At 38.5% G+C, this 16,278-nt stretch overlaps 1 protein-coding gene across 1 annotated transcript; it reads right to left on the reverse strand.

Annotated features, from left to right (window-relative positions):
* Positions 1–9,243: 9,243 nt before the first annotated feature.
* LOC143398921 (olfactory receptor 14C36-like) lies at positions 9,244–11,205 on the reverse strand. The gene is made up of 3 exons (XM_076855632.1): positions 10,301–11,205; positions 9,732–9,767; positions 9,244–9,259 (listed from the first exon to the last, which is right to left on the reverse strand). The coding sequence occupies exons 1-3, from the start codon at positions 11,203–11,205 to the stop codon at positions 9,244–9,246; spliced, it is 957 nt and encodes a 318-aa protein (XP_076711747.1).
* Positions 11,206–16,278: the final 5,073 nt, after the last annotated feature.

Consider the following 16,278-nt stretch of genomic DNA (forward strand, 5'->3'; position numbering starts at 1 on the left):
GATCCCCTGGGTAAATTGAGAGTCCAAAAATAAGTGGTGACATTTAACAAGTAACCTGCATAGTCTCAAGTCACTGTTAGAAACTTGCTTAGTGGAGATTTGGACAGGCAAGAATGTCTAGGCCAGTTTTTTTTTCATATATTTGTTGATTGATTGTATATCATCTTCTGAGAAGTGTCTGTTCGGGTCCTTGGCCCATTTATTGATTGGGTAATTTATTTTTTCAGTGCTTAGCTGTTTGACTTCCTTATATATCCTACAGATTAGTGCTCTATCTGATGTGTGAGGGGAAAAAATTTGCTCCCAGGATGTAGGTCTCTGTTCACCTCACAGATTGTTTCTTTGCTGAGAAGAAACTTTTTAGTTTGATTCCATCCCATTTATTGATTCTTGGTTTTAATTCTTGTGCTATAGGCATCTTATTAAGGAAGTTGAGGCCTAATCTCACTTGATGGAGATTAGGGTCTACTTTTTCTTCTTTTAATTCATAGGTCCTTGATCCATTTTTTGAGGTAACTTTTGTGCATGGTAAGAAATAGAGGTTTAATTTCATTTTTTGCATATGGATTTCCAGTTTTCCTAGCACTATTTGTTGAAGATGCTATTTTCTCTCCAGTGCATATTCTTGGCACCTTTGTCTAATATAAGATAATTGTAATTTTGTGGGTTAATCTCTGTGTCCTCTATTCTGTACCATTGGTTTACCAGTCTGTTTTGGTGCCAGTACCATCCTGTTTTTGTTATTGTTGTTCTGTACCATAGTTTAAGGTCTGGTATAGCAATAACACCTGCTTCACTCTGCCTGCTAAAGATTGCTTTAGCTATTCTGGGTCTCTTATATTTCCAAATGAATTTCATGATTTCTTTTTTTTTTCTATTTCTATGAGGAATGCCATTGGGATTTTGATCAGAATTGCATTAAATATGTATAGTGCTTTTGGTAGTATGGTTATTTTGATAATAATAAGTATGCCTATCCAAAAGCAAGGTAGATCTTTCATCTTTTAAGGTCTTCTTTGATTTCTCTCCTTAGGGTTCTGTAGTTTTCACTGTATAGGTCTTTCGCCTCTTTCGCGAAGGTGATTCCCAAGTGTCTTTTTTTTTTTTTAGGTTATTGTGAATGGGGTGGTATTCCTCATTTCCTTCTCAGAGGATTTGTCACTGATATACAGAAATGCATTTGATTTATGGGTGTTTATTTTATATCCTGCTACTTGTCTGAATTCATTTACTAGTTCTAGAAGTTTTCTGGTAGAGCCACATTTACTATTCATTTTCACAATGAATCTCATTAATGGCAAAATTATTATGTGTTACTTATAATGAAAATGAATTAGAAAAACTTAAATATCAAGGCATCTTTTTATGAACTTATTTATTACAGTGTTTTACTTACAATATTCAGTCTGAGTATGAAAAATGCTAGCAAGAAACATCATCTCGATAATGGGGTTTCATGATGGTCTAATCCTTGAAGCTGAAGCATGGCCTCCAGCTGGATACCCCTGAGTGGGTGAATGGAGAAATGTGTGGAATATGGTCACAAAGAATGGTACTCAGGGTGAAAAATCGTGAAATGTTGTCGCTTGATGCTGGACACAGACTGGTGGAAGGGAGGTCATTGTGTGGAATAAATGGACCCAGAAAGCAGACACCACACACTCAAAATCATTTGTGAAAGCTGAAAAGCAGATCTGAGGGAAGAAGAGAACGGGGTGGTATCACTTAAGACACGGAAGGCCTGGGAAGGGAGGACAGAAAGAAGTGTCAGGGTGGCCACCCAGCCAGTGAGAAGAGGGGACTGGGCCCTAGACTTGCCTTAGGGCAGTGGGAAGCTACTGGAGAGAGCAGGTGGGGTGAGGACTCAGAAGGACTGGAGAAGAGGAGGATTGCATGCCCAGCATACAGGAAGGCAAAGGTCTAAGGAGGTTGCTCAGTTTTGATCATCACACGTTTGACAGGGAATCACATTAACATGGTTTTCTGTCTAACACATACAGACACTACATCTCAACTAAAAAATAAAATAAAAATTGAAATGAGTCAAAATTAGATTTGAAGTTCAAAGTATTGGTCTATTTCATTTTCTTAGATCAACATATTCACTGCAATCTTTATATGCTAGACATTGTGTAGGTAGTTAAATTATAGCATGCATTAATATTAAAAATGATTTCCAAAAAGTAAAATGAAATTCCTGTCATTTAAGAGAGATTTTTGCAACATGGGAAAAGATGTCAGCATACCAAATCAAAAGATCAAGTGTTTATTTTTTCATCTAACTGTTCATGAGCAGACTTATAATTAACATGATAGTCTACATCAAAATCAGTGTTGAGCTACATGCAAAGTCAAAGTTTCACATTGGTGTCATGAAATGGATTGCTTGAAAATGAATTAGCATTATAAAATGTGTTATAAATGCAATTTATTATAGATTCTTTGGAGGAAATTTTTCAGATTTTTAGACACAGAAGATAGAAAGGAGATGTGTTGGACCTTGCAGTATGAGGCCACCTGCTGGCCAGGTTGGGCCTCATTGGTGGTGCCAATGGGTGCCCACCGGCAGCTGACACTACAAGAAAATGATTAGTCAGGAGGAAGCATAATTTTCTCAACTTTAGTTCTTTCTTCATATTCTTTAAAATATCTAACATCTACATTGATCAATAAAGTTACTCTTGTATACAACTATAATTTTGAAAAAATTTCTTCTTGTAAAATATTGGAGATAAAAAGCAGATGCTATATATTAAATTTATCTTCCTAAACTTAAGCAATTCAAACAATATGACCCAGCTATTGCCCTTCTCGGACTATTCCCTGAAGACCTTAAAAGAGCATACTACAGGGATACTGCCACATCGATGTTCATAGCAGCACAATTCACAATACCTAGACTGTGGAACCAACCCAGATGCCCTTCAATAGATGAATGGATAAAAAAATGTGGCATTTATACACAATGGAGTATTATGCAGCACTAAAAATGATAAAATCATGGAATTTGCAGGGAAATGGATGGCATTAGAGCAGATTATGCTAAGTGAAGCTAGCCAATCCCTAAAATACAAATGCCAAATGTCTTCTTTGATATAATGAGAGCAACTAAGAACAGAGCAGGGAGGAAGAGCAGGAGGAAAAGATTAACATTAAACAGAGACATGAGGTGGGAGAAAAAGGGAGAGAAAAGGGAAATTTCATGGAAATGGAAGGAGACCCTCATTGTTATACAAAATTACATATAAGAGGTTGTGAGGGGAATGGAAAAAAACAAGGAGAGAAATGAATTACAGTAGATGGGGTAGAGAGAGAAGATGGGAGGGGAGGGGAGGGGGATAATAGAGGATAGGAAAGGTAGCAGAATACAACAGTCACTAATATGGCATTATGTAAAAATGTGGATGTGTAACCGATGTGATTCTGCAATCTGTATTTGGGGTAAAAATGGGAGTTCATAACCCACTTGAATCTAATGTATGAAATATGATATGTCAAGAGCTTTGTAACATTTTGAACAACCAATAAAAACAAACAAACAAAAAATATGTTTACTTATGATACAGATCTAAAGACGATGAAGTTCTCCATATATATTTAACTTTCTTTGTGCACCAGGGATACATGTGACTGATAATAGTGGTTAAAAGATATCACACCACCCCAAGCCAGAGTAAATAAAATAAAATTTTATTTTAAATGTGCTATCAATTTTGCAATTATTATTTTTGGGTGTGTGTTTGCACAGGCGTGTGTGAGTTCTATATATCAGACAATGACAATGGCAATTTCTCTTCTCCCTATCCTATTGGATGCATGCTCTTGCTCTATCTCATCTGTTTGTCCTGAAGTCTTCCTTGCTAAGTAGAAGTTTCAGGAAGATGATTTCATGCCTGTTTCATAACTTCCCACAGATACCTTCGCTTTGCACATTACTGGTCTGAACAGAGGTTGTAGTTCTTCTCCTCTAAGCTGTGGCAAGTGCATGAACTCAAGATTCCTTTCCTCACTCCAGGACTCATCCTCTGGTGCTCAGCATGCATTTCTTCATGCTGGTTTCCTGTAGTGCTTTGTGTCTCTACAAAGCTCCATTTTAAATTAATTAATATATACCAATTAAAATAAAGAAATGTATTCACAGAATATGGCAAGAATCTGCTACAAAAACTGAAGTATCCATAGTGTGCTTCACCTATAGGGACCTTCCAAATGCTTTGAGCGGTGTCACTGAAAGCCACTGTCACTTCAGACATGTCTGGTTCTGCTGGAGCCTAGGGCTCAAGTGACTGAGAAGTTTGCATGCCAGCTTGGACTTGCCACAGAGCCCTCTCTTCTCTTTCCCACTGAGAGTCAGAAGCTTCATGGCCACCTGGTCAGTGGGCTGAAGTAGCATATCCATGCAACTAGTAGGATGTCTTGCAAATTCAGAGCAGCTCTCTACCCAGTGTGACTCCTTTCAGTTGTAGAAGAGACCAGATACAATGACTTATACTTCACATAAGAGGGCAAATCTAATGACCCAGACTATGATATCCCAGCTGTTTTCCTGATATGTGAGACCCTGAGCTTTTATTGTTTTTATTCTGTTTCTGACACACAAATTATTGTCAGCCAGCCAAGAGCAGTTCCTGCTTCTTGCTTGGTGGGTCCAATCAGTATTTCACAATCGACAATTGCTAGTCCTGGAGATGGTGCAGGTTGTCAAGTCTCTGCTAAAAATCCTGATGTAAGGCTGAAATGTCAATATTTACCTGACAGGACACTGAGGGTGTGTTTTTGGTCTTACCAGGTGAAAGAAGTTTACTTCCAGTAGCCTGTACTAAATTATAGTGGGAAAAAAATCAACTGCCCGTGTCAGAGAGCCCAAAAAAGTCTCATTATTTTATTTTCCTTGGTGCACAGTCATGCTGGTAGAAGACTGTGTGTCTTTTCCAGATGGCTGGCAACACTTAACAGTTTCTGTGTAGCTTTGGCAGAACTTCAATGGCTTTTTCTAACAGAACCCATCTTAAGATTCACTGGGAGTCAAGGTTTGCATCCTGGCTCATGTGAGGAATGTGCTGGAAAGCTGGGTCTCTGGGGTTTCATGGTTCCATGGAGACTTGTTCCCTCAGTCAGGGCTCATGATTGTGAGTTGGTACTGATGGGCGGATACTGAAACAAGGACAGCAGGAGCCAACCCAACAGAGGACAGTGTTTCTGAGGTGAGGGTGTGTGGGTGCAGCCTGTGAGTGAAGGTGGGCTCATTGACACAGCCTCCTGCTTCCCCGTGAGGATGCTGCCCAGGTGCATGGAGACACAAGGTGGATGGTACTTCTGCTGTGGCCGTGAGCTTGGCCACTGGTTTCCTGAAGTGACATGGAAAGTAGAACAGGGGATCCCACTAGGGTGACACCCACATCACTCTTCAAGATGACACTTATTTTTTTTTTTTGCTTGCTCATAGTTAGCACCAAAAAGAAGAGAGTCAAACCAAGTGAATGGCTGTTAGACAGTAAGGAGCTCATATATGATGGTTTTAAACTTCTTGACAATGACAAATGCTCCCCACAGGTAAGAGACTACAGTTTTAGAAGAGGCTGCAGAGAAATCTGGACTTTGGGTCCATTTGAAAAGGGCCTTCATCAACTGTGGTTAGCTAGTGTGTCAGTAAGATCCTGACGTGTGCCCTGTGGACTCCTCCTTCAGACTTAAAACTAAGCAGTCATCCTGGAAATGACTACAGGCTGTCAAACCAGGAGTACTTTACTGTACTCTGTAAAGGTAATTGCAGAGCCAGTGTTCACTGTCATGTAGAGGGAAGCCTTTCCAGGGTCCTGAGACACCAAGCGGGCCCCTTCCCCAGCTGAAGTTGCAGATCACAGTTCCTTGACTGAGTGCTCTTTCTCCTGTCTGAGCTCTTTGCTTTGCTGTCCTCCTGTTTAAGACTCTGGATGCATTACGGTATTTTTACCAATTGGAGCTCTTCTTTCCTGTCACTCTTGTCATCTTATTCTTAATGTTCCTACTTTCTCCACAAAAAAGACACATGTGGTTTGATTTGACTCAGGATCTGCCTAAAACAGTCAAGCCAATGTTGTGCTTGTCCATATTTCTCTTTGAGTGCCACCAAGATATACTTGTTACTAAGATTTGGCGGTGATTTATTTATGTTCCTAACTGACTCCATTCAAACAGGATACAGCATTTTAGATGAAAATACCCTAAGTGCATGTGACTGCAATTCCATGAAACCCAGTAAGTAAAAGCCAGAATGGAGAGGGACTGCTGAAATAGCACGTGGGCCTTCTGTAGACTTTAGCCACTGTGGTAGGCCATCCTCGCACATGATTTGAGTTAGCTCCCTGGCTGGGTGAGAGGCGCTTAGACACAGCTGTGCAGAACTTTCCCCACCCTTCTCCAGGTCTGAAGGCTTGTCCATGCAGAGGCATGTCTGTCAAATGCCCCGAAGGTCCAATCATCACTCCTGACCTTGGGATGCTGCCTCCCTTACTCTCTATTGGATGGTATTTTCCCCCAAATTTCTTGTTCCCCAATAAAAGTCCACTACCTGACATGTTCTCTCTCTTGCTATCCTCTTCAGTAAACCTCCCTACCACATTTGGTGGCTTGAGGATGGAGCTGGTTTTAAAGGTAATTAGAGTCTTGTCTCTTTTATTTAAAACTCCTTAGCATTTTCTCACAATTTGAGCCTTCTTTCATGAAGCCAGCATGGGTCATGGGCTAGAAGCACTTCTCCAGATTTCACAAAAAATGAAGCTTAGAGAGGGACTGTGGATGTCAGTGAGCAAAATTCAAGTCTTCTATCTGGGAACCTCACAGTAAACTCATTAGTTGCAGTTTTCTACTTATGTTTAATTCAGTTTGCTGACCTTTCTACCTGAAGTTTCTCCACCTAAATACCAGCTTTGAGAAGTGAGGCCCACACTGTGCTATTAGACAATTCTAAAGAGGTATTTTAACAAAAATAAATTATTTGCATTTCCACAGCGACTGGTATGTAGTCCCAGCAGCTGAGAAAATGTTGCTTCCTACTCCTAGACCAGGCAGGGGTAGTTCTCAGGGATTGCTTCTTAGACTCACATCAACCCTTAAGCTATTCAGGACTGATACTGGCCTTGCATATTGCACTTTCATCATAAGAGATGTGACTAAGGTAGGATAAAAGCTCAATTCCAGTTTAAAAATCAACAATTTGACTTTTGAAAGGAAACTCTGCACCCCATCTTTTATCCTAGATCCTATACAATTCCAAGTTTAAATAAGGCTTGCTAAATTGGGGAAAAGTGACACTGATGCCCCACACACCATAAAATATTCACCCTGATGAGTAGACTGAGCTGGACACATGTTAGTTTGACAGAGCAAATCTGGACATGATGCAGGATTCTTAAGATGGAAGAACATCCTGTCTTACTGGGAATCTTATGTCCTATAGAAGTCTGTGGCCTTTCATGCCATTGCATTGGCACCAGTATCTTGAAATAAAAGTAGGAGCAATTTTACTCATAGTAAATCCACTTTTGTTGGTACATTAGAAAGGAACCTTTCTATCTTTGACTCAAGCATGATTGGCTGCTGGACCAGGTGGAGATGCAACACTTCTACTAGATTCTGCTTCTACTTCTCTGCTCAAGTTTGTGTATATCTCTGATTTTTTAAATGTTGAACAACTATGTTTGCATCCATAAAATTACAAAAATTAGAAGAACATCTAAAACTTTGAATTGATATTGATGTAAATATCTATCTGCACAGATGATTCAGTGAACACTGGGACACATCTGAATTGGTCACTTCCATCCCTGGTCATATTCTACACTCCAATATTCTACACTCCAGCTTTGCATCACCAGATGCACTAACAAACTGTAGGGTCCTTTAAGTTCTTACTGAGAAAGCAGAATCAAGGGGCTGGTGCTGGGGCTCAGTGGTAGAACACTCACCTAGCATTAGCGAGGCCCTGGGTTTGATCAATCCTCACACCACGTACAAATAAAGGTATTGTGTGCAACTACAACTAAAAGAAATATAAATATTTAAAGAAAGAAAGAAAGAAAGCAGAATCAAAAAAACAGAGTAACTTCAGCATTTGCTCAGGAAACTCATTAGATCCAGTAAGTTGGGGCCCATTGTGAGCTCATCAGCTGTCAGTCTGCTCCTAGGAACTGCCTCATCAAGCCATGCTGCTGAGACTTGCCCTTTGAACCCAAGTGTCCAAACTCAGTACCTATGCCTTTGTCACCCCAGTCTGAGCCTTCACATGGCCACTTTCACCAAGTCAAAATGACATTACTTATCATTCTGTTTTGAATCATTTAACAGTAGACCACACTAAATCACATGCTTAGTACTACTTCTTCCATGTCCATGTCTGTAAAGGTGATATTGTCTCTTGATGCAGATAATTTAATAAATAACAAGAGAAGAACCACAGAAAATAGATTAAAACAATCCCTTATTTTATATGCAAAAGAAATATCTTATTAATTAGTTGCTGCTATTATCTATTTTTAACTGATGTTCTCTTTTTTTTTTCTGTCCTTGGGAAGTTATCTTCATGGCTTTGCATAATTTGACATCAGATATGGGATTTCATATAGTCTTTGTACCAATATTTAGTTATTTGCATCTCCTTTGCAACCATCTTTTTTGGTTAAAATATCTTACAATACAAGTTAAACATTCAACGACTTTCACCAAGATGGATGTCTCTCAATAGGAATGGTGTTATTCTATTTAATTTTTTTTTCTAAATTTATACATTAAAGTTAAACTTAATTTACTTGTCACCTCAACTCATGTAAGATTTTGAATGCCACTCATTAGGATTCAGTAGGTTATGGTTGTAAAAGTGGAGGTCACAGAAGTCATCTGTGGTGCTCTGAAGGGCCTTCTGCTCTAACAGGGATCATTGGAGCAGGGAGACCCAGTAATCAGACACAGTGGATGGAGCCTGTGTTCTGGTTGGATCCTGTTACAGCAGGTCAAGGCTTCCTGCTGATTGTCTGGGGTGCTCATTGGTCCTGACTACAAGTATTCCCTTGTCTGCAAATGTTAAGAGATTCTGTTATTCATTATACACATATATTTAGATTTTTGTATTTTCCTAGGTAATACATATATTAATAATTTTGTCCACTTTTTCTTATTAGTGAACTGGTGAAAAAATCATTCTTAGAATTTGGAGTTTGATGCATTGCCTACAATATGTATGAACTCTTTTTTTCTTATTTTGTTATATTAAAATTTCAAGATACTTTGACAGTGAGTATATGTCAGTTGCAATTAATAACTAGCAAAACACATACCAGTTAGGCCACTAAAATATTTAAAAAGACATAACCTGTGTGAGAGGATGAAAGACTGCAAAAAGGCATTAGAGGACATGTATAGATACAGGCTTACATTACATACTTATACAAAGTTGACAGTTGACATAGGGGAGACACTTAGGTCAGATAATTAGTGTCTGTCATTTCATTTTATCAGACATGACAAAGTCTTAAATGTTACAGAATTAAGTTACATGGTGGAGGCAACCATCTGAATGCTCAACTGCAACTTAGTCCCAAGGTTTGGTCCCCATCTCTGGGTCAATTATGGACATAAAAAAGACTGGCAGCCAACAAGGCCTAGGAAGGCAATTTGTCTTCCCCAGGGGATGCATTTGACTGTCAGGACACAGGGGTTGGTAACCATGGCCCTCTGTTTACTTCATGGACAAGGACTATTCTATTTTTCTATGTTCCAGAAGGAGAGAAATGCTACTATGATTCCCTCTACACTTTTGGTTATAACTTCTTTAGGATTTGATTTTTGTGTATTTCCAATGTATTTAAATTGACACAATTGTGTACCAGAGACCTTCCAGATTTATTTCACACATCACTAAATGAGACCACTAAATATGGTCAAATGATATCAGGTTGTTCTCATGATTGATTTATAAGGTTTGCATCTGTGACTTTACTTGATTGAAGTACTACAAACTATTTGGTGAATCATAAACAGATATAATCTCAAATGATTATAACATACAACTTGAATTATACTCATTAATTAAAGATGCATTTGCTAACATTATACATTTTATGAAGAATAAATAAAAATGATTTCATAAATTAAAACAAAAATTATTTTACAAGTTGAAGTACCCAGGACCCAATAAGGTGACATTAGAGTAAGCAGTATGACTTCTGAAGCCTAGCTATGAAGAGCATGATCTCTAATTAAGAACTTCAAACAGTAAAATAAGAATAGCACTGAAAAGCATCTTTATCATTTCCCTGAGAACAACTGTCTTCCCATTAATCTCCTCACAGCGTCCTTTACCTGTTTGTTCCTGAGACTGTAGAGGAGAGGATTCAGGAAGGGAGGAACCATGGTGTAAAAGGCAGAGAGAACCATGTCCTCGAGTGTGTCAGAGGTTGCTGAGGACCTCAGGTACACACCTGTGATGGAACTGAGGAAGATGGACACCACAAGGATGTGAGGGGTACAGGTGGAGAAGGCCTTCCCTGGGGCTCTGGTGGGAAATTTCAGCACAGCAGAAAATATGCGAAAATATGACACGACAATAAGAAGGAAGCAACCACCACAAATGACCACAGCAGAGACAAGAATAAGGACCTTGTTGCTGGTGGTGTCAGAACAGGAGAGCCTCAGCAGAGAGGGGACATCACAGAAGAACTGATGGACCACGTTTGACTTGCAGAAGGACAGCCAAAATGTGTTCCCAGTGTGCACACCTGCATACAGCAGACCACTGAGCAATGAAGCCAGGGTCATGCGGACACAAAATTGAGGGTTCATGATGAGAGGGTACTGGAGGGGCTGGCAGATGGCCACATAGCGGTCCCAGGCCATGATGGTGAGAAACAGAAGTTCAACACTTGCACAAAAAATGACCAGGAAGATCTGGGTTGCACAACCAGTCACTGAAATGCCAGTGAGAGAGTTGATACAGGCATTAGGGACAGTGATGGAAATGAAGTACATGTCCAGGATGGACAGGTTCCTGAGGAAGAAGTACATGGGTGTGTGCAGGTTCTGGTCAGCAGTGGTGACAGTGACGATGAGAAGGTTCCCTAACAAGGTACCCAAGTAGGTCATTGGGAATACTGTGAAATAGAGGAAACTCAGATCCCAGCCATCAGGAGAGCCAAGGAGGAGAAATTCAGTTACCATGGTGGAGTTATCCATTTATTGAAAATTCAGATTGACTGGGATGATAAAGAGATAAAAGTGGAAAGAAAACAGAGTTAATGAAATTACTTTATATATTCTTATGCACCATGTTTACTTGTATATTGCAGTTGCTTTCCCTGGAGAGGAAAGTCACTCTTGGTTTTCTCAAATGTTTACTCATTTCTGAGCAGAGTGCACCTCCACACCAGTTCAGGTGTGGAGGTCTGCATCATAGGGTCTGGGCCTGACCTGCAGAGCTTGTCCTCAGGTCCTCATCAGGTCTCCCCTCACCCACTGAAACTCCATGCAGAGCATGTGACAATGTTTTTTTTTTTTAATGATCTATAATATAGTTACTTTCACTCTCTTCCATGAATATAATTTCAACATTATTTTGCCATTTTTCCACACTAAATAATTCAAAGTATTATTAATAATTCCAATTGTAATTAATTTTCAAATATTTTTAAATAGGAAACTATTCATAATATAGGAGTATTTATCTCCATTAACATGAAAAAATTTAACTCATAAGGAAAGCCTCTCAAGAATTCAAACTTTTCCATACCAGGCTGCAGGTCCAGTGCTATGGTAAAATGAGGGGATCTGACTGGACTGGACCTGGACTCTCCTGCCATCCCCCACTCTCCCTGCTGATCCTCAGGATGGGGTGATATTGTATGCAGGCCACAGAATCTCAGATAGGAATATGTTCCTTTTCCCACTGGGACTCTTTTTCTCTCCAACAGATCAGTGTGAGGTGTTTAAAGCTCCAGATTCTAGCGCAGATGACATTCTTTTAAACTTTTATTTTTTGCCTTAATGCATTTTTATTCTGTGTTCAGAACCATGAAGTTGAAGATTCCTTTGTCTAGACAATAATTTGTCATTTTCTTGTTGACACCTTCCATTTTAATCCTTTCCTCCAAATGTCATGATTATACAAAGTGATCCAGGCTGACTACCCTAAAAGAAAGATTTTGCTCATACTTACAGCACTTCTGAAGCATATCAGACTAGTTCAATCCCAAATCACCAAAATTGTCATTTCTTCAGCACTCTGAAAACCTGGGTCCACCTCAGCACTTTGTCAGGTTAACCACACTCACCCTTAGAAAAGCGATCTTCATCATGAGTTTGTCTGGCCTTTACTTAAAATTTGTGTCCTCCAGCATCAAGGGTGTGTGCCCAGACACAGGTATGTTGGTGTTAATTTCACAGTTAATTTCAAGGACCCCTACTCAATCTAGCTGTAATCTCTTGCTTGCCCTATTCCCCATTTCTCACTGACACAACCTGAATATCAGACCTCAGTGACACCCTTGTTCACAGCATGCCCTATAACTTGCTGTCAGAGGCCCTTTTCCACTGTTACATAATGATTCCCTTTTCCCATTACTACATACTGAGCTGTAAGGAGGCTCAAATGCAACTTTTCCTCAGAAACCCTCTTCATAGCTTCTAATTATTCTTCTATTTCTCTGTAATGTTAGAAATCGACATGTTCTTCTACATTTCAGTAAATCAGAATGCATTTATCCCCCAAATTACTGTTGCAAATTCCTTAATTTTTTGGCCATGTATTGCTCAATGCTTTTATTCTCTTAGTAGCAAGTGCATGACTTCATGGATAATAGTTAATAAAAAATGCAATGTAGCATAATCATCTAACTGCTAACATGAACTAAGTTTTTATTTGACTTATTTAAAAATGAGTAATTCCTAAATTGGTGAAGCCCTTTCTTCACATCTATAAGAAATACAGTGTACCTTCTTTTGAAATAACTCACCTTTGCCTGTGAGCATAAGATCTTTACAAATTAGGGAATCTTTCCACAATTATTTATTAATGATTCATAACATGGCAAAATCTGCTCTAGATACTGGGTTTAAATAAAATAAGTATATTATCATCTTTAAAACATAATTTGAGTACTGTGAAGGAAAAATAAAATGGTACACATGTAAAAGGTCAAATAAACATGAAAATTTTTGAAAGTGATATGAGACTAATCAGGTTTCTTTATGGAAATCTGCCAGGTTTTTCACCTTTTATCCTGGATTCTGGGATCTCCAGGAGTTTTTGTTGACCACCTCAAAACATCCTGTCACATACAGATGGTATATAAACATGGGTTTAAATCTAAAATTTGCATAGAACTATAGATACATTTTCTTTCTTTTTAAAAATGTTTTAATTTTCTGTGTATGTGGAGCTGAGTGTTGAACCCAGAGTCTGGTGCATGCCAGGCCATCACTCCATCAACTGTTATATGTCCCTATTGCTCTTTCTTTATTATAGTTTTTAACACAAAACCACCTCCTGCTTTTCTTTCTCCAATAGAACTTAGAAAATTCTCCACAACTAGTTTGAATTATATGAACTTACTTCATTTCCTCTTTTCCTTTTGTTATAGTTTGATAACTTCTTCTCAATTCAACTTTCTTTGTTTCATATTCTGGTCAATATTAGGAAGCTTCCAATTATGGAGAATTGATGTAAAGTCATTTATAAATACAATAAGATAAATGTTCAAAGCACCACCTATTTTTTACATAGGCCCTGACACAATTTCAGTAGATTCTAAAGATATGGTGACTTTTTGAACCTAAATTTTTAAAATAAAAATATGGCTTTAAATCGCATAGACTGGCCTTAAAATTTTAGTATGGTTCAGTATGACATCCTCATTTAAGGGACAAAAAATACCTATAGAAAATTCCCTCTTAAAGACAATAAGATGAAGGTATAAACAACAGAAAGGGTTGATAGAAGTGAGAGTCAGGACAGTGTGTGTGAAGAAAAGCTAGCATGTTTCAACTCCAGGAACATAAAGTGGAACTGCACAGGCGGTTGCTCTGGAAGTGAAAATCCAGGAGTTTTTATTTTTTGCAATTATCTTGATAGTGTTTTAAATAATTAAATATATGATAAATAGATCATTTCAAAACTGCTAAAAATTATTTGGTTTGAAAGATCCAAGAATTAATTATTTCTAAATTACATTTCCCATGTTAGGAAATTGATTAGTGTCTTTGATAAACCATTGAGGAATGCTGAGGTACATATAATCTGAAAATCAAAATACACTTACAAAATGATGCGCACCTTGATACTTATATTGATAACACTAGACACACACATCCTTATAGTCATACTTAATACATTCTCAGTAAAATGTTAAGAATACAATTGAAAATTTGGGCACAGTGACACATGCTTTTAATCCAGCAGCTGAGGAGGCTGAGAGAGGAGGATGGTAAATTCAAAGCTACCCTCCCAACTTGTCAAGACTGTATCTCAGAATAAATAATCAAAAGGGCTGTGATGTGGCTCAGTGGTTAAGCACCCCTGGGTTTAATCCCTGAAACCCAAAAAACAAAAAGTAACAAACTGAAAAAGTGAAAAAATGTATTTGTGATCAAAAGAAAGGGGTGAGATTAATGTTCAAAATATTCCAATGAAAATTGTATTCTACATTAAATATCTTATTTCCCACAGTTATTGACATATGTGCATGTTTATCAGTTGTATAAAAACATTCCTATCTACCTATGAATCCTATACCATATTTTGCATTTTGTTCTTGATATCTTCATGTGAATGTGTTTATTTTTCTCTGGAATTTTGCAAGTATATCACAAGTAATAGTAATCTGAAGAACAGAATTTTAAACTATCCAGAATCAGTATAAATTTTTTTCACACACTATACTAGCATACACAGTGCAGACCTCCCCAAGGTCCCTGTCTTTTTATTGCAGCAGTGGCAATCACCCCAAAAACCAGTGCAGTTTTAAGAATACTCCATGCTTGCTGTGTTCTTCTCAGAATTAAGAATCCTTTTCCTGGACTCACTGACTCTTTGGATGACACTGTAATTTTCTGAACAGAATAAAAGTGAAGCTCAGATGCATTTAAATTCTAATTGCTTATTACTTACTCCTGAGTGTCACATGTTGTCAACATGGAACAGAACCGTGTTTCCCCTTGCTTCTCCCATCAATGGTGTCTGCAGCCAGGGTGAATCTGTCCAGTCAGCCTAGTGCCATGTCGGATGTGGGGAGCTCAGTCACCTCTGCTTTATGTGAACCTGGCGCCTGGCCAGTGTGAGCTGGGCCCCCAGGAGCCCAGAGCTCAGCCTGCAGAGACAACAGGAGGCCTGAACATACCACCAGGCAGCAGCACCTCCAGAGCCCAGGAGAGAGGACCTGGCCACGTGCCACCATGGACAGTGGAACTGCTCTGCTGCAGATGACAGTAAGTCATTACTGAGAAGTGAGTAACACTGAAAAAATTGATGGTTCTCCCTGTGTGTTTTCAACTCTCACTTGTAAATCAGAAACATCTCACACTATCTACAGTTCAGCAGAAAAATTTCTTATCATTGACATGAAATTCACATGACACAAAGTTTACCTTTGTGACAGTTCATGCTTATAAATGTAGTGATATTTACTACATTACCAAGTTGTAGAACATCCAACTAAACTTGTTTCCAGATACTTTTATTACTTCTGTCACACATGGTCTTTCAGACACTAGAAAACTCTAAGTATACTTTGTACCTTTGAAATTATATATTTTTAAAATTTCATATAGATAAAATCATTCAATATACATTCTGACTTGACTTACCCTAACTTTTTCAAAATCGGTCCATCTTGTACAGGCATCATATGTTTATTCCTTAGGATGAATGTCATTCTGTTACATGTATATTCCACAGATCTTTAAATCAGCACATCCATCTGTAGACTTATTTCTCCTTAGTCTGGTGATATAATGTGGCTGATTTATTGTTTATCATAATTTTGGCCATTTGGTCATCTCTGGTATACACTCTGCACTCTATTTGATTATGATGAATAACTGTGTCAGATTTGCATGGCTGTGACCAAAATACGTGGTTTAAAAAAAAAACATGCACAATAAACAAAAACCAACCCAGATTTGGGAAATCATATTGTCTCAGGTGTTCAGAGATTTAGTCTATTTTCATCTAATTTCATGACTTTGTGCCCATAGTGGGGGCACACTGAGGATCACCACAGCAGAGGGAAGATACTCAGAATATGTCTCCAAGTG

This window comes from Callospermophilus lateralis, chromosome 5 (assembly GCF_048772815.1).
Source record: "Callospermophilus lateralis isolate mCalLat2 chromosome 5, mCalLat2.hap1, whole genome shotgun sequence".
Taxonomy (NCBI): Eukaryota; Metazoa; Chordata; class Mammalia; order Rodentia; family Sciuridae; genus Callospermophilus; species Callospermophilus lateralis.